This window comes from Vulpes vulpes, chromosome 2 (assembly GCF_048418805.1).
Source record: "Vulpes vulpes isolate BD-2025 chromosome 2, VulVul3, whole genome shotgun sequence".
NCBI lineage: Eukaryota > Metazoa > Chordata > Mammalia > Carnivora > Canidae > Vulpes > Vulpes vulpes.
The window spans coordinates 93760752-93785253 of record NC_132781.1 but is presented as its reverse complement, the minus strand read 5'-3'; the positions used below and the strand labels follow the sequence as shown (position 1 = coordinate 93785253).

Below are 24502 nucleotides of genomic sequence, written 5' to 3'. Positions count from 1 at the left end.
TTAACTTTTACACTTGGATGGCAGCCACTAATCTAAAGACAAGCAGCTTATAAAATAAGTGATTACAAAACTAGAGGAATGGGCAGAGGGGCGGCGGGGGGGGGGGGGTGGTGGCAGTGACGGCTAAGAAGTGTGGGATTTCTTTTTGGGATAATGACAGTGTTCCAAAACTGACTGTGGTGATGGATGTACAACTCTGTGGATATGCTAAAATCCACTGAGCTGTATACTTAAAAATGGATGAACTGTATACTACGTATATCTCAAGAAAGCTATTAAGAAAGTAGAGTAATATACTTGGTCCATTTCATAATTGTTAAGCGGAAAATCTATTTTAATATTATAATCTTTACACAGGTGAAGGCTCTTAACCCTTGGAGAACTTGCTGTGATACACAGTTAAAGGAAGACCCTCAGAGAAAAGCCAATGATCATTTCAACGCTCAATTTCACAGAAGCAAGAATTTCTCACTAAATGAACACAAAGAAACTTCTGTAAATGTATAGACAGACATGAAACTCTACGCCATGAAAAGCTGCAACCGATTCCTACTTTCCCCATCATACTGCCAAGAGTTGACAGAATCATTAAAATATTTGTTAAGATGGAGAAGTGAGATTATCGGTATTATGTGGGTCTTTCCAAACATGCCTGCCCAAATTCGTAAAGTGCAGAATGTGAAATAAGACTATGGGGAAGTCACATGAAATTCAGGGGAGGAGGGGCTCTAACACTTTTTAAACATGTTTTAAAGACTGTGTGAATTTGGAAACATAAATCTGATTAATACGCGGCATTATCTTTGATTTGTGAAAAAGTATGTTTTTATAACCAATTATGATATATTTTCTAATGAAACTGGTTCATCAACTTGTGTGTTCTTAAATTTTGGCACATATGGAGTTACAAGCTGTTGAACCTTAAAGAAACCTCACATCTCATGTGCTGTTTCTAATTTTTCTGATCCCAATATTGCATGTACTATCACATATCAAGAAAAGGAACAGGGTAGACAAAGAGGAAGAGTAAAGCAGCTTTTGTGATAGAACTCTGCCTAATTAGTCCAATCTTCCAAGCTCATGCTAAAATCAATTTGGTCACCCTTGTACTTTGTTTGGATCATCTTCATAGATTGTAAATTTGACTCAGATTAACCAGTTTCTTTGTCTTTCACAAACAGTCTGAAAAATCAGAAGGGCCCTTCCACGTCACACTATCTGGGGGGCACCCACAGCATGGTGTCCTTCCCATGGAAGCCTATGACCTTCCTTGAAAGTGCCAATGGGAGCAGATAAGATAGTAATAAAGCCCATTCCATTTGCAGGTCTGCAAACTATCAGAATTGTCACTCTCCTATGAAACCTCACCTATTTCCCTGTAATTCAACACATTATTCTTGGTTTTGGCCTCTGGGGCAATATGGAGTAAGTCTGTATTTCAGTTGACAGTTTTCTAAGTACTTGAAAATTGCAAAATGTCCTTGTTTAAATTTTCTCTACAAGGCCAAATCCCTGGGGACCTTTGAATATCCATCCTTATCAGACTATGTCTAAGCATATCACCTTTTCAATTCCTCAAGATGTATGCACATTTATCAGTGGGTCTTTTAAATTAGATTTAGTTTCTATTAAAAGAATATTTTTTCTGGTCTAATTTCTCTTGGGTTTGATCTTATGTTTGTTTGTTTCTTTCAGAGGACCAAAAAAAAAAAGAAAGAAAGAAAGAAAAAAGAGTATCTGGCCTTCCATCAAACTTGCTTCTTCTAAAGTAAGGGTTACATAGCTGATTTGGGGGTGAAGGCAGCTTGTGAGCTGGTGCTACCCTGTGCTAGTGTTAGAGCTGGGGGAAATAAAGATCTGGTTCACATTTACATCACTTTGCAGTCAAAACACAGGGGTAGTTGGTTGATGGCAGGTGTAAATGTTTTATTGCTCATGCATCTTCACCAATGAAAATGCTAGTTCACTGAACATGTGAGCACCTACTGGAGAAATGAGATATGTAAGATATGCACTGGAAGCCCAGTGTGCTGCCCGGCAGGGAGCTCTAAGATACTCGGTGTAAATGCAACACACTGGCAAGCACACAGAAGTGGAAGGAGTGGAAAGAGTGGACCAAGAAGATATGGGCTTATGAGCAAAACTCACGGCCCCTGGAGAGAGTGAAAAGTAAGAGAGATAACAAAGGTTGATTCTATGCTGGCTCCCTCTGTCACCCTCCCCACCTGGCCTCCAGGGAATATCCGAGGATGCCTAAAATGAATGAAAAAGATGTAGACAAAACACACAAGAAGAGAGGTACCTTCACTAAGGTTAATTCTTGGAACAGGCAAAAAGGAACACAAAGGAGGGTATGCATGGGAGATTAATGAATGAATTCCCCTCAAAAAAAATCAAGTGGCAAAATATTTACATGCTCTGTACTGGTCAACCAATAAGAAAAAGTCTCACCTTTCGGAAGTGCAGTTAAAAGCTTAGCATCGATTCCTTTTTTGTGGTTAGCAAGCTGTTCTTTATCTTCAAGCCAGAACTCTTTCTGAAAGCTAAAAATTAAATTATTCCATTAATAATATTTAAAGTCAATTTGAATCAAGATATATGAAATTTAGTGACAAAATGCAGAACAAATGTTACACAACTGTTATAGTTAAATATGTGTATGTGGATTACAAGTAAAAAGTTTTATTTCAGAGAGTTAAATGGCAGCTTTTTTCATCTATTTATAGTTATGTTAATACGGCTTTTTTTGTGCACTTGAAGAATTACATTAGTATAGGCAGGTGGCATGGTGTCAGGGGTTAACAACATGGCTGAACTGGGAGCTGGGCACCTTGGTTGGGATAGACAACCTCTTCTAGAGCCACTCAACAATAGCTGTGTAAGCTTGGATTAATCACTCAACCTTTCTGTTTTCTTCTCTTCCTCAGAAAATCAGCAACTCGTCTCAATTATGTACATGCTTTCCTCTAGAGCTGAAATTATATTGAAGTAACAAATGCCTTCAACCAACCAAGTAAGCAAAGTGTGGTGAACAGGTCTGAAAGGCTCATGAAAACTTGTCTTGGAACAAAGGAAGAATGAGGAACTCAGTACTTACTATATGTATTTTTTTTATAACTAGGCATAATCCAGGTATAAATCTTTTTTTTTTTTTAATTCATGAGAGACACAGAGAGAGGCAGAGACATAGGCAAAGGGAGAAGCAGGCTACCTGCAGGGAGCCCAATGTGGGATTTGATCATAGGACCCCAAGGGTACCACTGAGCTACCCAGGAGCTCCTTCAGGTGTAATCTGAATTATCTTCACAAGACCCCCTGAGGCCTGAACTACTCAGTGCTGTGTTGCTAAATGTTTAACAACAGGCTCCTACCCTCTTGCTCTCCCACCCACTTCCCCCTAAGCCCATGCTTTGCGGTCTTTGCTGATGCTGTAAATACTCCCACTATGGCTGATTTTCAAGCTTCCCACAGAACTTGCTGGACTCAAAGCTGAAAGGGAGGCACACATTTGCTCTCACGAGGTGTGAGCCGGCCTCAGCACACCACTGGCACTATCATCATCTTTGGTTTGCAGATTAGGAAACTGCTACATAGTTTGCCCAAGGACAAGATACGAATCTAGCTCCTGCTCTCACACTGTATGCAGTGGCTTCCAGGATGCTGTGCACCAACCCCATGGGCCTCCTCGGGAGTGTGCCTGGGGTTGGGCAAGAGAGACAGAGTTGCCACCATGCAGGAAGAAAACACAGTATGAAAACAGGAAAACTAATATCTCCAGTGATATGATCACCTCCAGAGAGGTGAACGACTTGCAAGGCTTGCAGAGGCTGAAGGTCAGTGCAAAGCCAACCTTCCTCAAGGGCTGGTCTTCCATTTGTGTTTCTGCTCTGCAGGGGTGCATGTCCCTACAGGTCCAAGCGTAGACTAAGGAAGGTGCTGGGCATAGTAGGTAAGTGAAACACACAAATCATCTGTGTCCCATACATGAATTCAATCAGCACATTTTTTCAAATGTGCTGCTGCACATTTCAAGACATGGGATGCCATTCATCTCATCTGAAATCTTAGTTATTGCTTACAGATGTGGTAGGGCTTTATTCATAAATCTGACTCCCATGTATTCACATTATTTAATTAAAAGTCTTCAGAATAAGGAGTCTTTATAGATCATACTCCAGATGGCTTGAAGATCCTAGGACACCTGCTTGGGTCAGAAATCTGGACTGAGTGCTGACTTCTATATAGTGAATCATGATGTAGTGACAATTCTTTTTCGGTGTTTCATTCAGATGTATGACTTAGTATAAACCTACAGAATTAGATAACTATAGAAATGTAGCCCACTAAAGGAATGGCATGCCACTGTAATTGATTTATTTACTTATTTAAACATCTTGATGAAGTTTCGTACTTTCTCTGGGAAAGTAAAATTTCAGGAAAAGAGTTCTATATTAAAATGAAATGGCTCACACGCTGAAATACTGAGTTTCTCAGGCCATTGACCTTTGGGTACAAATATTATCTTATATTTTCAAACATAAATAGAAGCATGCAGATATTTAAGACTAAGAAACTACTTCCCAGTTAAACACCTTTCTGAACTTCTGTAGTGGGGTTTCCAAGTCATCCCCTGACACCCCCTGCACTTACTGTCTTCAAGTAAGCTACAAGAGTGTCAGCACCAATAAAAAGTACAGCCTTTTCACTGTTGGTCAGAAACCAATGGAAAACCCAAGCGCTGTCATGAAAAGCTCTTATAGTTCTTAACATGGTTTACTGTAAATGCTGTGTCCTTTACCTGAGTTCTCTCCTCTCCATCCTGCCTTCATCCTGTTTCTGCTCTGGGCCTCTGTTTAAGGTCAGTCCCTCAAGGAAGAAACCCCCTGCCCCAGTCCCTGTTCCACCATTTTCTTAATCTATATTATGTGCCTCTGTTGTTTTCTCTCATGGTATCCTGATTTCTTTTTTTTTTTTTAATTAATTTATTTATTTATGATAGTCACAGAGAGAGAGAAAGGCAGAGACATAGGCAGAGGGAGAAGGAGGCTCCATGCACCGGGAGCCCGATGTGGGATTCGATCCCGGGTCTCCAGGATCGCGCCCTGGGCCAAAGGCAGGCGCCAAACCGCTGCGCCACCCAGGGATCCCGGTATCCTGATTTCTTATTTGCAGAACATACTACAGTATTTTATTTCAAATTATTGATTTATAGGGGCACATGAGTGGCTCAGTCGGTTAAGTCTCCAATTCTTGGTTTCAGCTCAAGTCACGATCTCAGGGTTGTGAGATTGAGCCCCTGTCAGGCTCCACACAGGGCATGGAGCCTGCTTAAGCCTTTTCTTCTGTCCCTCCCTGTCACATGACTGTCTCTCCCTTTCACAGACTCTCCCTTTTTCTCTCAAAAAAATAAAAATAAAAAAAAAATAAAAGAAAGAAAAAGAAAAAGAAAAAGAAAAAATTCTGGAACATCTGTGAACTCCTGATCATCTAAAGGCCGTTAAAACACAAATATCTCAAAGGGCCCTAACATTACTCTCCTCTTACTTTTTTGAGTCAGAAGCACCAGAGCAGTGTGACTAGGGGAGCCCAAGTCACACGGACATTGGCTCACATGATGGGTAACTCCGAAGCACTGAGCTCCACATACTGGATGGCGTTCTCTTCTTCATGGACCATCACCCCTGGGACAAGGGGTCCCTGCTGACATCCTCTGTAGGCATGGGTGTGTTGCCACAGCTCAACGAGAAGGATGATCCTATATTTCAGTTTGAAACCATGTCTCCATGTATAACTAAAGTAAATGCTAGACTTGATTTTTGAATTACCTTTTAAAAGTTTCTACTATTAAGAAGCACCTTTTATATTTTTTATATATCTTTACCTCTGAAATAGTGCTCTCTTTAGGACTACATTTTTCATACTCTACCCTCCTTCCCTCTGCTTCAAAATCTAAGAAGAGATTGCTCCCTACTTCCATAATTTTTTTCAATGTGTCCCATTAACCTACTTAAATGCCAGCAGTAGAAAACGGGAAACTTTATGAAAGTGAGGACAGGATATCCTTCGGCAGTTACTACCTCTGATCTTTCACAGAATGGGGCTACCCATGACAGTGATTAGTCAGCACCCCTGCTGGGAAAGGCTCCCTACAATCTGCTCACTCTTCTACTTGAAGTTTATATTACAAGATAGGAGAGCTCAAAGTCTACCACCTCGTATTTGTACCTCTGGTGTCTGGTTGACTAGACTGCTTTGAAGGAGGCAGGTGCTTGTATCTCCAGTCTATTTTACTCAGTACCTCGGCCAGGAGGCTGTAATTTGCATAGGTCCACAGGAGTCACTGCCCACCACTTCAGAGCGGCTGTGTCCCTCTGCTGAAATGTCTGACCTTCTATTTCATGCTTCTGCTATCCTTAAATAGGCAATCCTTTCCTCTTCTTCCTTTTTTTTTTTTTTTTAGTCACTTACTAGCTCTATTTCAGCTAAATCAACCTGCTAGGGACATACTGGGAACTAAGCTCCTCTGGTCTAAATATCAGTGTCCCCCCAAATTTATATGTTGACATCTACCAAAGGTGATGATATTAGGAGGTAGGGACTTTGGAAGGTAATTAGGTGATGAACAAAAATAGTCTCCTTATAAAAATAGACTCAGAGATCAACTATACTTCAATTAAAATAACTGAAATAAAATAAAAATAAAACAAAACAAAACAAACAAAACAGGGGATCCCTGGGTGGCTCAGCGGTTTGGTGCCTGCCTTCAGCCCAGGCCATGATCCTGGAGTCCCGGGATGTAGTCCCACGTCAGGCTCCCTGCATGGAGCCTGCTTCTCCCTCTGCCTGTGTCTCTGCCTCTCTCTCTCTCTCTCTCTCTCTCTCTGTGTGTTTCTCATGAATAAATGAATAAAATCTTTAAAAAAGAAAACCAAACCAAAAACAAAACAAAACAAAACAGACCCCCTGAGAGACCCAGTGATCTCCCTAGCCCATTCCACCAAATGAGGATTCGAGAACATGGTAGTCTGCAACCAAAAAGAGGGTCCTCACCCCCAGTATGCTGGTACCCTGACCTCAGACTTCCAGCCTCGAGAATTGTGAGAAATAAATTTCTGTTGTTTATAAGCCATCTAGTCTATGGTATTTTGTTATAGTAGCTGGAACTAACTAAGATTTACATCTTAGTTAGCCTTAGGTTCTATCAAAAGTATGGTAAAGATGAGAAATATAGGAGAGAGTGTCAAGCCCTACAAAAGGATTTCCTGAGTCAAATAAGACAGACAAGACAGCCTTACTGATGACCCTGCCTCATTCCTGCTCTAGTTGACCTGGTACTAAGACACAGATCAAATCCATCAAGGCTTTATCTCATCTAATGTGCTCACAAGACCAATTTTGCCATTTTCAAATGCAGAGCCAGGCTCAGCCTGATGGGAACAGCTATTTATTCAATGCCATTGAAATGCAAACCCTTTATAGAAAAGGAACAATGTCATACGTGATACATTAGGAACAAGAGCATCTGAGTGGAATGAGGGGTAGATCAGGGTTGGCTCCTTCTATCATCATGAAGTGTAGATTGGGATCAATGTCTGCATGTCTTCAGGGTAATAACTTTGTGTCTTCACTTGAAAAATCTCAGAACTTATTAGGGACAGTGATCTACTAAGAAGCATCTGAGATACAGTCATCTTGTTTAGCACAAACTTTAATTTTTACAAGAGCTTATATAAATGATTATGTACCATAAAGTCTCACCGTATTAGGTAAATCAAATTAGTACCCATATCTTGCAGTCAAGGGAAGTGAAGTGCATAATGGTTAAGAGACCTCACTGGACAGATGGAAGAATGGGTTGGTGGGGGTGGGGGAAGAAAGGAAGGAAAGAAGGATTGAAGGGAGGAACTAGGCTAAAGTCTTTCTTAAAAAATCAAAAGCTCTCTTACTTGATGGACAGATTGCAAAAGAACATCCCACATTTAGAGGTGGGTATGAGAAAAAAGATAACAGCCCTTTACAGGTTCAAAATTTTATCTGTTCTGCAAATAATTCCCATAAACAGCATTAATAAATACAAAAAGAATTTTTTTTTGGCTGAACATATTATTAGGTCAGCTTACTTCATATATTTTAATAAATCAAACTCTGGAGAGAAAACATATTGCCAAACATTCAAACTCATGAATTAGGAATTTAGGAGAATAATTCCAAAAGCTACCACAAATCATCAAAATTTAAGATTCCTTGAGCAAAGACCACTTTACCTTGGAACTTTTCTTTGACGTGGTAATCCAATGTAGCTTAAGTTTTTCTGGTTGAAATCTAAGGAGAAAGAAATAATATAAAATTGAAATAGCTACACAATAATCTTTAAAAAAAAAAAAACAACAAAACTCAAATGTGTGTTGGGGGGGTTATTTTTCAAAGTCCCTTTGAACATACGACTTAAGAAAAAGGAAACTGTTAACCAGACAAGAAATATGAATACAAAAATGACACCGTCTAAGAATCAAATTCCACAACACACATCTTACAAAGGCAAGGTTTCTTCTTCTCCCAAAATTTAGCCTACATAACTCTGCTTGGGGGGGGTGAGAGACAGAAATCTGACATAGTTCAATGCTATCATTTAAATTTGTTATAGCTACAAGAATAACTCAAAGCAATTAAATACTGAATAACATAGTAAATACTCAGGGGAAAAAAAGGAGAAAAAATTAAACAATTTCAGTCAAGGTAACCAAAAGCGGTGAAACTCATCACCGCCTGATGTATTGAGATGCCTTTAAAGAATGTGTGTGTGCAGTGGGTTGATGGAGAGCAGGGGAACACTTCTGCTGTTTTAATTGCCTCCATTAAAATCTAAACAATAACAACACATCACATCAACTTCTTGCTCCTTTATTTTTGAAGAGAAGATATGTATTATGTAAAGACAGGTGGTAACAATCCCATGCAACAAAAACACACATCCGGGTGGACCAGTTAATCAAAACCAGGCACAGACAAATTTATACCAGTCTGATGGCAAGTAATCTGTTTTACAGCTTTTGGCATAGTAACCATTCATCCACCAAGAAAACCACAAGCAGACCACTTATACAGACTTCTAAGCAAGTGCGTCTTACTGCTTAATATTTGGGGGGCAGAAGCCTGAGGAAAATGAAGTACAAAATACCCCAGATGCTGACATGTCATTATCCAGCAACACACATCAGAATCCTGGAATTTGGAAATTCTAGACCAACTAGAGAGATACAATAAAACGAAAGGTAATAATGCCAATTAAACATCTAGGCTTTTTTTCCTAATTATACAAATATCTTGTTATGTATTTTAAAAATGAGAAGTCACTTCAAAAAGCTACCAAATGTTGTAGAAGAATATTCCCTGAATCTGAGGACTATTCAAATCACCTCCCAATCATGCATCTGTGCTGGAAACGATTTTGACACAGAATGCCTGAATTTCACATGTGACACTCAAAACAGCTAGCATCTCAGTTTCATTCAATCAGTGGACAGAATCGGTGGTGCCACTCCAGTAGTTAAATGGAAAGCATGTATTTTCCTGTACACCCAAAACAACATTTTGTTCCAAAGAGTATCACATGAAGTTTTCCTACAAAGACAAGCACCACTGTCTACGTAATAATTTAGCATATATAGCATTCGGCTTAGAAAACTATTTTAGCTAAAACACAGCACATCCAGAACTTGATCCAAAGTTTGGGCATTCTGATTGAATTTGCAATTTTTCCTGCACAAAGGCTCTAGTGGTTGAGCAGTATCTCTAATTTAAAATAGGGGGAAAAAAAAACCCCAAACCTCATGTTTTTCAGCCACAAAATTAGCTAATTTATAAACTCAATTAGATCTTTCAAGTGTCCTTCGAGGAAACTGTATCACTAATGGGACACAGGAGAACACAAGGTAAAATGGAGGATGCAAAGGTATTCATCAATGTTATAAAATAAACCCGTAAGTGCAGCTCCTATATTTCTCTTGCCTTACCTTGTTTCTCAGAGAACTTGAAAGCTCCCAGATAGCTGGCAATCTCTGGGCTTCTGAACATGGTGGCACAGAGAAAGTTGAGGTGCACAGCCTGCTCTATAGCTCAGTGCTCAACCAGCCCTGGCCTTCAGCTCGTCTAAGCAAAACTGGGTTGAGATTTTTCACAGCACAGGGCTGGAGCAATTGGGCACTCGTGTCCTTGAAAGTATAGTAAATGCAGAGCAGGAGGCTGCAGGCTGGAACAGCTCAAACCCCGTAATCAGATTACAAGCAGAAATCAGGCCTGGGGATGCGGGAGCAGGCTGCACTCCACGGACCGGCCATTCATGATGTTACCACTTCAAAGCAAGGGCCGAATCCCGGCTCCTGCTCCAGCTACAGAGACAATGCTGCAACCCAACCGCCACCGCCACCGCCACCGGGGGAGTCCAAAACAACTCCTCCTCTCCCTAAAAATAAACAAAAAGGAACTGTACAGAGACTCTTGATGTATTGGGAAGCGGGGAAGCCGCCTAACGATTCCCAGGCTGCTCTGAGTCTGGCTTTGGCTAAGTTAAATGAAATATTTCACCTAACAGGGAGCCAAAACCCCATCGTTAAGAGTTAAGATTTATGAACAACATGTGAGTTAAATTGTGGGAAAAGACAAGGCAGATATTATTGGAGGTTCAAAAATTTTAATTTGAGACAGAAGCTCTTAAGTTAGGCATTACCTCTTGGGCTGCCCCTTTTTTATTTCATTGTTATTTTTTTTAAAGGGACTTAATTTTTATAAAGTAGGTCCAGGTTTACGGCAAAATTGAGGGGAAGGTGACAGAGAGGGTGTCACCTGTAGGGTGACAGCCCTACAACACGCATGGGCTTCCCCAGGGGCAACATCACTCCCCAGAGTGGTGTATTTTTACCAAGGATGAACCTGCATTGACAAGTCCTAATCACCCACGGTCCATGGTTTACCTGAAGATCTACAATATCCTATGCGTTTGGACAAATGTATAATGACATATCTTTCACTGTGATATCACACAGTCAGTATTTTCAATGCCCTCAAAATCCTGTCTATTCACTTCCCTCGTCTGCCCCCTGCAAACTACTGCTTTTTTCCCATCTCCCTCATTTTGCCTTTTCTAGAACATCGTGTAGCTGCAGTCACATAGCATATGGCCTTTTCAGATTGGCTTCTTTCATTTGGTAACACACATTTAAGGATCCTCCATGTCTTTCCATGGCTTGACAGCTCACATCTTTTCAGTGATTAATAATATTCCATTGTCTGGATGGACTGCAGTTTGTTTATTCATTCACCTACTGAATAGTTGCTTCCATGTTTGGGCAACTATGAATAAAGCTGCTATAAACATCCATGTGCAGGTTTCTGTGTAGAAGACATGAGTTTTCAACTCCTTTGGGTAAAGACCAAGGAGTGTGATTGCTGCATCGTATAGAGTAGGAACATGTTTAGTTTTGTCAGAAAGCGCCAAAGTGTCTGGGAAAGTGGCTGTACCATTTTGCATTCTCACCAGCAATGTATGAAAGTTTATGTTGCTCCAATCCTTGCCAGCATGTGGTGGTGTCTGTGTTTGGAATTTTTGCCATTCTTTTTTTTTTTTTTTTTAAGATTCTATTTATTCATGAGAGAGACACAGAGAGAGTCAGAGATACAGGCAGAGGGAGAAGCAGGCTTCCTGAGGGGAGCCCAATGTGGGATTCAATCCTGGGATGCTGGTATCATGACCTGAGCCGAAGGCAGACACTCAACAGCTCAGCCACCCAGGTGTTCCAATTTTTGCCATTCTGATAAGTGCATAGTAATATCTTACTGTTTTGAGTTTCCCTGATGACATGTGATGTGGAACATCTGTTTTTATATTCTTCTTTTTTAAGATTTTATTTATTTATTCATGAAAGACACACAGAGAGAGGCAGAGACATAGACAGAGGGAGAAGCAGGCTCCTTGCAGGGAGCCCGAGGCGTGACTTGATTCCAGGACCCTGGGATCATGCCCCAAACCAAAGGCAAGACCCTCAACTACTGAGCCACTCAGGCATCCTCTCTTTTCATTTTCTTATTTGCCATCTGTGTATCTTCTTTGGTGAGGTGTCTGCTGAGATCTTTTGGCCCATTTTTACTCCATTGTTTGTTTTCTTATCATTACTTTTTAAGAACTCTTTGTATATTTTGGATAACAGGCCTCTATCAGATGTGTCTTTTGCAAATATATTTTTGTAGCCTGTGGCTTTTCTAATTCTCTTGAAATTGTCTTTTCTAGGAGTTTTATAAATTTAATGAAGTCTAGCTTGTCAATTCTTTCTTTCATGGATCATGTCTTGTGCTTGCTTCAGCAGTACATATACTAAAAATCATGGATCGTGCCTTTGGTGTTGTATCTCAAAAGGCGCCTGGGTGGCTCAGTCTGTCAAGTGTCTGGCTCTTGATTTCAGCTCAGGTCATGATCTCAGGATCATGAGATCGAGACCTGCATCGAGCTCTGTGCTGAGCATGGAGCCTGCTTGAGATTCTCTCTCTTCCTCTCCCTTGCCCCTCTCCCCATGCACCACCTCTAAAAAATAAATAAATAAAAAGCATCACCATTCCCACAGTCATCTGGGTTTTCTCCTATATTCTTATCTAGGTATTTTGTAGTTTTGTGTTTTACATTTAGGTCTATGATCCATTTTGAACTAATTTTTGTGAAGGGTGTAAAGTCTGTGTCTAGATTCATTTTCTTTTTCATGTGGCCATTGAGTTGTTCTGTTAGCTTTTGCTGAAGAGACTACCTTTTTGCTCCCTCACCTTGCCTGAGAGTCTCTACTCCCATGTGCCCTGACTCCCTGCACTGTCATTTCTATGTCTCCAATCATAGGAGCAGTGGTTTGCCCTGGGTCCTCCCCTCTCCTATAGATCCAAGAAGAGTTGTTGATTTTTCAGTCCTTTCCAGCTTCTTTCTTGCTATGGGATCAAATGGTGACTTTAAGCTTCTTACATGCAGGACTGGAAACCATGGAGTGCCCCATTTGTTTTTAACTGCAACATGTAGATGGTGAGGCCAAGCAGTAATGATGCAATTCCATGAAAAAATATGCAATAATTAGAGGCTGGTAATTTTATAGCTAAAATAAGCATTAAGGAGAACACAAGAAAATGGTCTCATTTACAAGATGAGGAACAGGACTAGTGGAGTAACTTGCTTATGTGTAGACATTTGGTTAGCGATGGATCTGGGGAAGGTGGGCTCCAGATCATGATTTGCCCCATACACCACTGAGAGGCAGGAATCTTGAGTACATCCATCTTTGTGGCCTTGGTCCTGAACACCATACCTGGTGCACAGCAGGCCAACAGAGAAGATACAAAACAATGGTGTTATCTTTACTGATGGCTAGAAGTCAACTCTAAAGTGATTTTCATTGACTTTATATGCTGATTTCAAACGAAATGGACTTAAACTGATCTCTAAACTACAAACTTAACTGGAAAAGGAAGAATCATATGTCAAATAAATCTAGAAGGTACATTAGCACTGGTTACTTCGTGGGTATGTAGTGGCATTTAGCATTCTCTCTATACTGCTGGTTACTACAACTCTGATAAAGGCTAGGGAGAAATATGGCAAATAGAACAGTTAAAAAAAAACTCAGCAAGGGACAACACATGTACCTGTAGATAACTGTAGTAGACATTTTGTTGTCAGGTCAGGGCTGACTGGGAAAAAAGGAGGAAAAAGGAAGTGTTGGAAGGTGAAGAGGAAGGGAGGAAATTGTGCAAACAACTGATTCTGGAAATGAATAATTAGATGAGATGAAATAATATTTATATTTATATATAATCTTTATAAAGAATTTAGTTTATAAAACACAGTACCACATGCTCATGACCATTTTCATTCCTGAAAACTACTCATCTTAGAGAATACTCAGAATTATACTAAGTATATCTAAATGTTTCTTTTTAATTATTACTAAGGAGTAACTAGTTTGAATTTTTTAAATGAAATTCCAATAGAAAAATAAAAAGAATCTGGATATTCTCCATAAGTTGGTAATGGAATCTAACCAGAATTATTTGCCTCGCCCATCCATTATGGAAAAAAGCAAACAGATTTAAATATGGCTTCAGTCTTGAAAAGAAAAAGCCAACATTCTTTATTAAATTATGAATATACAATTTAATTTCTTATTTAATTATCCCATCCTCATGAGATCATAAAGATGACAGAAATCTACATTTTACATCAGTAGAAAGTATGAAGTTTTAAAATTTACTCTCCAATAATTAGAAATGACAATTAATAATAATTTTATTATTTTAGTTTAGTTCATTCACACAGAGGAGCTACTAAATAGACATTTCATCACATCATTCTGTAGGTTAGCATATTTTATTTCTCATAGAGAAAATTATAAGTTGTAGTTGTGATTTTATTACATTTCAGGGAGAAGATATCTTAATTTAAAACAGAGATGGTGCCGATTCCCTTTCCAATAACATCATTTAACCACCAGCTCAGAACAAAGAAAGGAGGGCTACAAAATACACAAAATTCTCTGCCACTGTGTCCACTTAGAAACACTAATCTTTTCCATTTTTAAAGCACCATAGTCTTCAATGCTCAGAAGTAATGTTTTATGGAAGTATGTTACAGGATATGTTTTGAAGTTTCAATCTTGAAATTAAAAAGAAAGCAAACGGAGTTTTCTCTATATAGGCACACATACAAAGAACGCTTCATGAGAAGGAGCATAAATGTGTGAATGGGAGGGCAGGAGGGAGATTGCTGTCATGGGCATGCATATGTCATGTCATGATCTGTGGGTGGTAGATGACCAAGAAAGATCTATGAGTGGGCCACTGAGATGCTGACATCCCAAAGTGAAATCACTCATCAGGCCTTGGTAAATCCAAAGCCATAGACTCTGAGAAAATGAGCTTAAGGGGCCTTTCTGATCACGTGGTGTTTACTTTGCTAAATGTTAGGCAACCTCCTCAAGGTCACACAGCATACGGTGTGGCAGTGCCAGACCAGAAATCCACATTCTCTCACTCTCCCTACCACAACTCTCACATTCCCGATTGGCCTGGACACAAAATAACAGGGGCTGTTGCTGTAAATGTGTCCTGGATTGATGTCACAGGGTCCCCAGCCCTCTGACCTACATTGGTTTTATTGGTAAAGAGGCCAGTCTGACCCCAGGAAGAGTCAAGCCAGCTTCTGGTTGCTTCTTACAAATCTCATAAGACTCCTTGGTCTGGTTTTTGTTCTAGAGATGCTCCTCAAACCCAATGGTGACACGAGACATGAGTGAATAGAACAGATATATCTGAGACCTTTAGGCAAAGACAGAAGTCAGGGCTTCATGGAGTATGGGTATTATGGAAAAAAGCAAGTTACCTATGATTCTTCCCTCCCTTAAATAAGGTCCCCACCTTATTGAAGAGGGACAAGATAAAGTTGTTTCTAGCAATCTGTAAGACTGTATAAAGCCATGACTCAGTAATTCTACTTCTAGAAATGTACTAAGGAAATGACTTTGAATGAGTACAAGGATGTTTACCACAGTCTTGTTTATAAACACATGAAACTGGAACCAGCCTACATAGGAAAACACATAGAAAAATGGGTAAATAAGTTACACAAGAAAACCAAGTTTGAAACTCAGTTGGTGATTTGAAAAGCTTTTCATCATGATGAGAGATAGACACCCCACCTTATCACAAAGACAGTAAACACACCAAAACATGAATTGTTGCACATACATAACAGACATAACTCTGTTCACATATTTCCTCCTCTATTGTCTAAAGTTCCCACAATAAGCATGAATGATTTCTAGAAATAAAGACAAAGGTCCTAGGTCTTTTTGAAATTCCAAGGCTTAGATTTGGTCTAATCATGCAGAAGAAAATTATAAATGGAATTGTGTCTGTGGGCTCACAGCACAACATCAACCTGCCCTTCACCCCTGAGCATATGCATTTCTTGGCTTTAGGAGAGTTGGCCCAGAGAATCGCCAAGGCCCTTGGTAACATGCAACTCAGTGTTTCTCAAACTCCACCCAACACGGGCCACAATCCCATGGAAGTCTTGGGCCAACTCTCGCTGCCAACCAACATGGAATTTACCTATTCAAGCCCTTCCATGGTCTTCTCTCTCAGCATTTCTCTATTGCCAACTACACTTTTCCTGCTCTTTAGAAGATATGGCTTATCAAAACTTGAGGTGCAACCCCTGAGACACATTCCCAGCACAGATCTGGCTCAGAACAACCAACTGTAAATACTGGATGAACGAGTGAATGAAGTGAACAAGCAAACAGACAATGGGCTCGCTTCTATTCTTCCTCGTTCTTAGATTCTGGCTCATTCACAGCCAAATCTATTTCTTTTCTAGGAGGCATAAAGGAGAAGTCTTACCACTCCTTCTTTAACTTGAGACTCTTTGGAACATCTTGTCTTTCCTACACCATGAAGTAGGGATGTGCAAGGGGAAGAATAGGAAAAAAACATTAAAGATTTGCCAGGGATATGATGTAATAGAAAAACAGGAGCTGATTTCTGCAGCCCAACTGGGGATAATGTCAGTATGAGTTCAGGTAAGAAGGGTCACCTCCTAAATGGCCACGGTCAAAAGATAAGGCATTAGATGACAGAGGATCAAAGTTTTAACCCCTCAGGGACTATGGTTCACAGCTGTGGCTCAGGATTACATGGAGGCTTTATTGCAGGGCCAATCCTCCTGTCTGCTCTCTGGTTGACAACATTCATGCACCCTTCAATGTGAGTGGAAGTTATCCTTTGAGGGTCATCATCATGGAGGAGGAAATGGGAAAAAGCCAAAGAAAAAGAAAACAGCCCAATACCTCAACTGGCAGCTACCCATTTTCTACCAGACTTACTGTGATGAGGTACAGAATAGCAAATGATCTGGGACCCCACTGACCTTTCAACAGAGGGTGGGGATCACGTTAAGAGTTCTGGGGCTTTAAACTCATTTAGTACTCTCAAAGCCTGCAGGGAGATGGTGGTACCATCCCCATCTGCAGACAGGAAAACTGAAATACAGTTGGTTCTAGGATAAATCCCTAGACTGGGATGGACCATTTAAAATGTAGCTCTAAAGGCAAAACGACCACTTCCTGGCCAATCAAAATGAAATCAAAGAGGTAAATATGAAGGTGAGGTCATGATTAAATGAGAGAATGTACAGTTCACCCTTGAACAACATGGGGGTGGCACCTGGGGGGCTCAGTGGTTGAGCATCTGCCTTTGGCTCAAGTCATGATCCCAGAGTCCCAGGATCAAGTCCCACATCGGGCTCCCTTCAGAGAGCCTGCTTCTCCTTCTGCTTGTGTCTCTGCCTCTCTCTCTCTGTCTCTCATGAATAAATAAATAAAATCTTAAAAAAAAAAAAACCACCCAAAATACCAACATACGGGTTGGGCACAGATCCCCTGAACAGTCAAAAATCAGAGTAGAACTTTGACTCTCCCAAAATTGAAGTGAAAATAGCCTGTTAGCCAAAATCCTTACCAAGAACATATGCAGTCGCTTAACACATATCTCGTATGTCATGTCTATATATCCTGTGTTCTTACAATGAACTAATAAGCTAGAGAAAAGACAATGTTATTAAGAAAATCATAAGGAAAAATACCTTTACAGTACTGCCCTGTATTTCTTGGAACAAACCACAGAGCAGTAAATCTCAACTTGAATCTCAAGTTGAAAACTGTGTTGTTCAAGGGTCAACTGTATGGGGGAAGCAGTCCGAAAACCGGGGTGTGTCATCCAATCCCTGCATGGATCTCTGTATTGAAAAGAGACGCAGGTGCATGTGACATTCCGGCTCAGGCCTTTGTGCTGTCACCTCACACTTCCTCACTGTGGTGTCTGAACAGCACCCGAAGTGCTCCCAGTCCACAGGAAGGTGAGCTGATGTTTACATGGGCAATCCTGACTACACAGTGTGAGTTACTGATACATTTCTATGATTTTAACAAGTACGGCAGAACAATTTTAATGAAATCTACTATAAGCTACTACAAGCTCTGGCTGGACTAAAATTCCATAATGAAGGCTGTTTTTATAGCCTAGTAAAGGAGCATTTTGTATGTTGGAAGCAGCTGGAAATGGTATTCACATTTTCTGTGGTGGATTTTATTTATGTGCAGAGACACTGAATCTGGGACAGATCTGCCTGATGTGGGGCCATCCCACCAGTGGGAAGCCCAGTTAGTGCTTTTCGTTTCCCTTTTATCACGTACTGGTTTATTCAGACATTCCAGATTCCTTATTTTAGAGTTATTCTCTTCCTGTGTGCATAGTAAAGGCTTTGTGAATTTTGGTTAGTGGTAATATTTAGGATCAGTCTCAAATAAAATTTTGTGTTATAGGATTGTGTAATTTTAAACAGGCCAAGTATGTAGACATGAAAAGGCAAAAGTACTTTCAACGATAAGAAATGTGACAATTCACAGATACTTCTGTATCAGATGTGTTGAAAGAACTGTCCCTCTTGCTACAGGAAAGATCTCGTTTTTAAAGAAAAAGTCTACTGCAAACTCTTAGGGACTTATTCAGGTCTTTGAATGTCCAAGAAAAGAATGTTAACAGTTGAGGTAAAAATTATCTCCAATCATGTTAGTTTCTGGTCAATTCTGAATCTGTAGCTAATGATTCTTGGGAAAATAACCCAGGTAGCTTACAGGAAGAGAGGATGGTCAACCATTTCTCAGAGCAAGGAAAAAAGAACAAAAACAAAGGTCAGTTCCATGTTTAAAATGCATGCTGAAATACACCTGCAATGGAATATTATTCAGCCTTAAGGAATGAAGTTCTGACATGTGCTATGATGATATGGATGAAACTTTAAGACATTATGTTCAACGACTAAGCCAGACACAAAGGACAAATATTGCATGATTTTAAAATACGAGGTATGTCAAGTAGTGAAATTTATAGTGACAGGAGGTAGAACTATGGTTACCCAGAAGCTGGTAAGCAGGGAGAATGCGGAGCTATAATGGGGACACAGTTTTATTTGGAGAAGATGAGAAAGTTTGGGAGATGGATGGTGACGATGGTTGCCAGCTAATGTAAATGTACTTAATGCCACTGATTTGTGCACTTAAAAATGGTTAAAATGGTATTATATTTTAGCACAAGTTTTTTAAATAAAAAGTATATTAAAGGTAAAACACAAAGTAATGCAAGTTATAGGCATATGCTGGGCATCCAGTCCAGGCACAGGTCTCCTGAGGGGCATTGGACCAAAGGCAGATGCTGGCTTACATGTGTCCACTACTCCTTCCAGGTCGGAGACGCCCAGAACTTTTTTGACCTATTCGAAACACCAATACACAAAAGGTCCTTCAACAATGATCTGACAAATAAGTATATACTTAGGTATTTAGTGTGTAAAATCTGAAACTATGTCCTAGAACAGGAGGTGGAGAACACTGTTCCTAGAGCTATGGGGGCCCAAGCCCCACCTGGCTTGCTCACTGAGGGTGGAACCCCAGCTGAGGGGAAGGGGGCTGGCATGATTACAATTATCCAGGGAGCTCACAGAAGGCTTCTGCCAACTGCAGTCATTCAATACTTGCTATTTGATGGTTTTAACATGAACAGAAAGTAGGAAATACTGAATCATCAGATATGAGAATTTTTTATAAGTCTAAAAATCCAGATGGTAGACCAGTAAATGTATAATATTACTGTTGATCCTGATAGATTATAGCTGTCATTCAACTATACTTGAGTGATTTGAAAGAAAGGGCTTTGAATAAAATAATTTCTGGGCTTCCTCGTCCCCAGAAGAGCATTTTTATAAAAACAACAACCACCCCCTCACAAAACTAATTAGTTAAAAAAAAAAAAAAATCCAGCAACCACCATCCCCAGCATCTCAATATTTTCTACAAGTGTACATTAACTGGTACCCAGGACCCTACCTAGAGTCTCAGAACAGTTGCCAATGTGTTTGCTGACTGATAGAGGGCAAGGGGGAGGGCGTTGCTAAGATCAGACATGTTCTTAATAGTTTTCTCCACGGGCAGTGATCACCACGAAAGCAGATCCTGTGCTCAGATTAGTGGCATAGGAAGGTTATGACATAGAAGTTGAAGATACAGTCTTTTCTGCTTGAAATGACTAAAAATATACTTACACTGATGAGTCAGTTTAACATGTGATACAAAGGCAAATGATATCAAAGTTTGGTGCTCCTCAGAGCCACATGGGTGCTTGTTAAGAATGAAGGTTCTCCCTACCCCAGGTGGTTAGGATGTGCTTGAAAGTTCAAAAACCACTAGAATAAGCCATTCATTATATTACGTCCAGGAAGAAGCAGGAAAATCTAATCAAATGGATGAGTCTGATGAAAGAAGGCTCCCTGGAGAAGGTGATGGTGAGCCTAGCTAGGAATGGGGGAGAGTATGTGCCAGGAGGAAGCAGTCATGTAAGCGTGACAGATGGGATGAGAGCAGTGCTTTATCACAGGAGGTGTGAGCTGAAAGGGGGGGCCATGTCAGAGGAAGTGTGAGAGTCCAGGCCGCAGCACAGAGGCAGGAAGGCAGGAACCTCCCAGAACAAGAGATTCACCCGCTGTGAAGAAACATGAAAGCCATCACTAAAGTCCAAGCAGAAGAAGAAACTTCAGATTCTCTTCACGTCTTGACACCAAGCTGAAACACATCATGCTGCATGGTTTTTAGGTGGTGTGAAAAGCATTTCTAGGAGCACAGATGTACTGGCCAAGTCTCTTCCCATAAGAGGCTGGTGTGCCTCTTACCATAAGGGGGACTGCAGATAGCAAAATAAAAAAGTTTATAAAGGCCAACATCTTTTTGATAAACTTGCTATTGTGATCCTTCGACGGGTCACAACCTGGCCGGTGGCTGGCCACCGCGCTGCTGGGCTTTGGTCTCTGTTACCAGACACGACTGGCCAGTCAACATGTCACGGGCACCTGAAGCCAGTGAAGCGGACTGACTGCCCAGGATGTAAGCTACAGGAGCAGTTCAGTGCTGGAGGAAGATGTCCTCTGAGAGCTAGCACTTCTCCCCGCCTGCACAGGGTTTCCAGTTAGATGCTCAGCCACCTACCTGAACCCAACATGCAAAAGACAAATGTCAAAGATTTGGTCTCTCCCCGCTTCTTGCCCCAGACCTCTCCTACGTCCCGCAGTGTATTCCCACTTCACTTACAGAAGCCACCTCTTCGTTCCCAGTAGGATTCCCTGAGCACCAGCAGTCAGGTCCCAGAGTGGTCGGCATGCTGAAATGACTGCCTGCCCTCGATGAGTTCCCGGTCTAGACGAGATCACCTAACAGATGCACGACTGGCTTTTGCACACAGTGCCAAGTCCTCTTCCATCTTGTTCTCACTGAACCTTTTGAAGTTTCCCTACTTCTTCCATTATTCCTATCAGGTACATAGACTTGTCTTCCCCAGGTTAGATATCGCTCCTCATGCACTCATGCATTCATTCACTCACTTACTCATTCATTACTTTTACATTAAGTTCTTCCCAAGGATAACGGGAGACCATTCCCTCCTGCTTCAGCACAACCAAGTGCACAGCAGAGTTGAGACAAACATGGAGGGAGGACAAGTCCTCACTTCCTAAAAGGGAGAACAGGAGGCTCCTCCTGCCCCCTCTTATCTTCAAAACACCTAGTGATATGAGCTGAAGTATTTTAACTGTGACAACGTGGAAATAAGTATGTCAACTCTAGTGTCCTAGTTGATGTAAATTATGTGATTTTTTTTACACTCATATTGATTTGGAGTGAAATATTTATCATTGCTCCATTGTAGCTAATCACTTATTGAAGTCATTAAGAAATAATCAAAACAACCGATTAAAACAGTATAATTCATATGAGTCAGAAATCCTTCCCCTTAAAAAGGCGACACTTTAAACTTTCTCAGGACAGGGGCTATTCCTTAAAATCAAATCATTGTTTACCATTAAAGCTATATACATCTACTTTAAAATCACATTGGAAAACCCAATTACCTACCTGCTAGAGTCCTAACTTCCTCATTCGAAATAACTAGATGTAAAAAAACTCAAGCAATAGTCTTGCAATTTACAATGTTGTAGACTTTGTGGCTTCTCATTCAGGGACTCAGAGTTTATGTTCTAACAAGAAGCCTCTTCCTCCCCCTTGACGTCTTTGTGATGTATAAAGAAAATGTACCCACTCCAGAGGTTTCTCTGCTCTTTCTTGTTCTGCAAACAGTTAATCTTTTCCTCTCTACAATTTGCGGTGCAGTAATGTGCCCCTCAGGCAACATGCTTTGCATCAAGTTTCAAGAGTCTTCTAAGGTCCTAGGGAAGCTCAGCACCAAGCTAACAAATCCCTTTTTGTACAGGTCAAAGGTTCCTGTGTTAAGAACAAGTAACTCAAAGTCTTAGCCTGTGCTTTCAGGAGTCAGTCAGCCAGGCAGTCAACAGAGATGGAAGGAGATACTTAAAACAGAAAAAAAAGAAAAAGAAAAAGAAAAAGAAAGCATTTCTTTAACAGGAGGGGCAAAGTGATTTACCATTTCCCCAAATGAAAAGAAGCAGACAGGAGTCAATCAAAAGAAGACAATGAGGTCAAAACCGCCCAGCAGCAACACCTCAGGTGCCCTGTCCGCTCCCCTACCAGTCCACAGGCATTTGCCTACTCTAACCCAGTGGTGGGAGCAGTCTCTTGGCACAAAAAGGTGGTGAGCTTTGCTACTACAAGATTTCTGGGGGGACAGGATAACCTCATGGTGACCTGGCAGGTAGAACGAGGTACCATTTGCTCCTTGCATCTTAGTAGGCTGTCCAGAGCCTGCACCATGTTCAGAAATAAAAAAGAAATCACTTAGATGGGGGCATCTGGGTGGCTGAGTCGGTTGGGCAGCTGATTCTTGGTTTTGGCTCAGGTCATGGTCTCAGGGTCCTGGGATCGAGTCCCATGTCAGGCTCCATGCTTAGTACGGAGTCTGCTTGAGGATTCTCTCTCTCTCTCTCTCCCTCCCCCTCTGCCCCTCCCCTGCTTGTGTGCATGCTCTAATAAATAAATAAATCTTAAAAAAGAAAACACTTAGACAAGAGACAGGATTTTGAAGTTCCTGTATGGTCACATTATTAATTCAGGCTCTTGCTCTGTATATACCTGTGAACCACATACAGCTTTGGTTCATGAGACATGACTGCCAATTTCAAGAACTTGAAAAGTCTGAACAAAACTTTTGGTATAGAAAAGTGCCATCCTCCCTAGTTTCTAGCTACTGCATCAATTTGGAAACAGAAAAGAGAAAAGATGAATTCAGCCTAAAAGGCCCAATTGTGTAGATATTTCCCTCAGATGCTAAGCTGGGGACTAGTCACCAAAAACACTGAGTAAAACTTATTATTGAAGAGATCAATAAGGCAGATGACATAAGGTAATGAATGTAACTTCAGTAGAGAATTAAAAATTTTTACCCTACATTTTACAGAGAGCAAAGGAAGTGACTTGTTCAAGGTCACTTAGACCATTTGCAACAGCCCGAGAGCCCGGGTCCCCTGGCTCCTAGGACTCTGTTCTTTCCACTGTACCACCTTGCTGCCTAGTGATACTTCCTCCCTCCCATGCACAGGTAAGACCTCACCACAGGCAAGACTTTACTAAAAAATATGATCAAGACACTAAGAGTCTCCACAACATCTTGGGTTAACAGAAATTGATTAAACATTTCCTGATAGGAAAAAAAAATTCCTGATAGAATCCATACTCCATAGAGTAAGTCCTAATATAGTACAAGCTACCCAGTGTGTAAAGGCCTAGGAAAAGGAGATCTAGCACTCTGTCCTTGGGGAAGCCACCTCCTGTTTTCCATCCATAGCATAAAGAAGGTCTGCCAAGGACAGTGCATATTCCTGTCATCACGGTGCACTAGAATTAATTGAGCAGTACTAGGCCAGGTCTCCAGAGTCTGGGCTTTCTGGCTCCTACAGGACCTAAGCCCACAGCCACCAGCTCTGCCGGCCTGTCCCCAGATGCCGCCAGCCTCCTCGGTCGGCCGGCCTGCCTAATAAGGCAATGTGCAAGTTGACTGGCTGGCTTATAGGTCACCCACTGTTTACTGTGCGAACTCTGGACTCAGAAGTAAAGGGAAAGCCTACCTTTTGGCAGACAAAGGGTTACCCTTTGCCAAAATCTCTTAAAAGGCAGCACTGTTGGTCCATTTACATAATAATAGTGGTCTGCAAATCCCTCCAGACTCTAAGACCCTGGGTGGCTTGCAGTGTTAAAGGAACTTACCTCCAGCAGGCCTGGCCCTAGGCTTCCAGGGAAATGTCTTTGCCTCTGCAGCCCCTGGCCCCTTTTCCTAGGTCCCTCAGAGAACTCACAATCTTTTGGAGCAACTTATTTAGCATGCATCCTGACTCCTGAGGCCTGAGGCGCCCACTTCAAAAATAGCCACTGACTGTCTCCAAATAGATTGCATGTCCTGAGTACTTAAA

At 41.0% G+C, this 24502-nt stretch overlaps 1 protein-coding gene across 18 annotated transcripts in view; it reads right to left on the bottom strand.

The window, feature by feature from the left end:
• The window catches only part of SVIL (supervillin), a 153978-nt gene that overhangs the window by 95159 nt on the left and 34317 nt on the right, over positions 1-24502 (bottom strand). For all 18 annotated transcript variants that reach the window (XM_072749284.1, XM_072749271.1, XM_072749273.1 and 15 more), the window contains exons 2-3: positions 8265-8322; positions 2452-2543 (exon numbers count right to left, since the gene is read on the bottom strand). Coding sequence is in view for 17 of the 18 variants with exons in the window: in XM_072749271.1 (XP_072605372.1) it covers positions 2452-2543; positions 8265-8322 (150 nt within the window). In the remaining variant the exon portion in view is untranslated. The remainder of the gene's footprint in view (positions 1-2451; positions 2544-8264; positions 8323-24502) is intronic.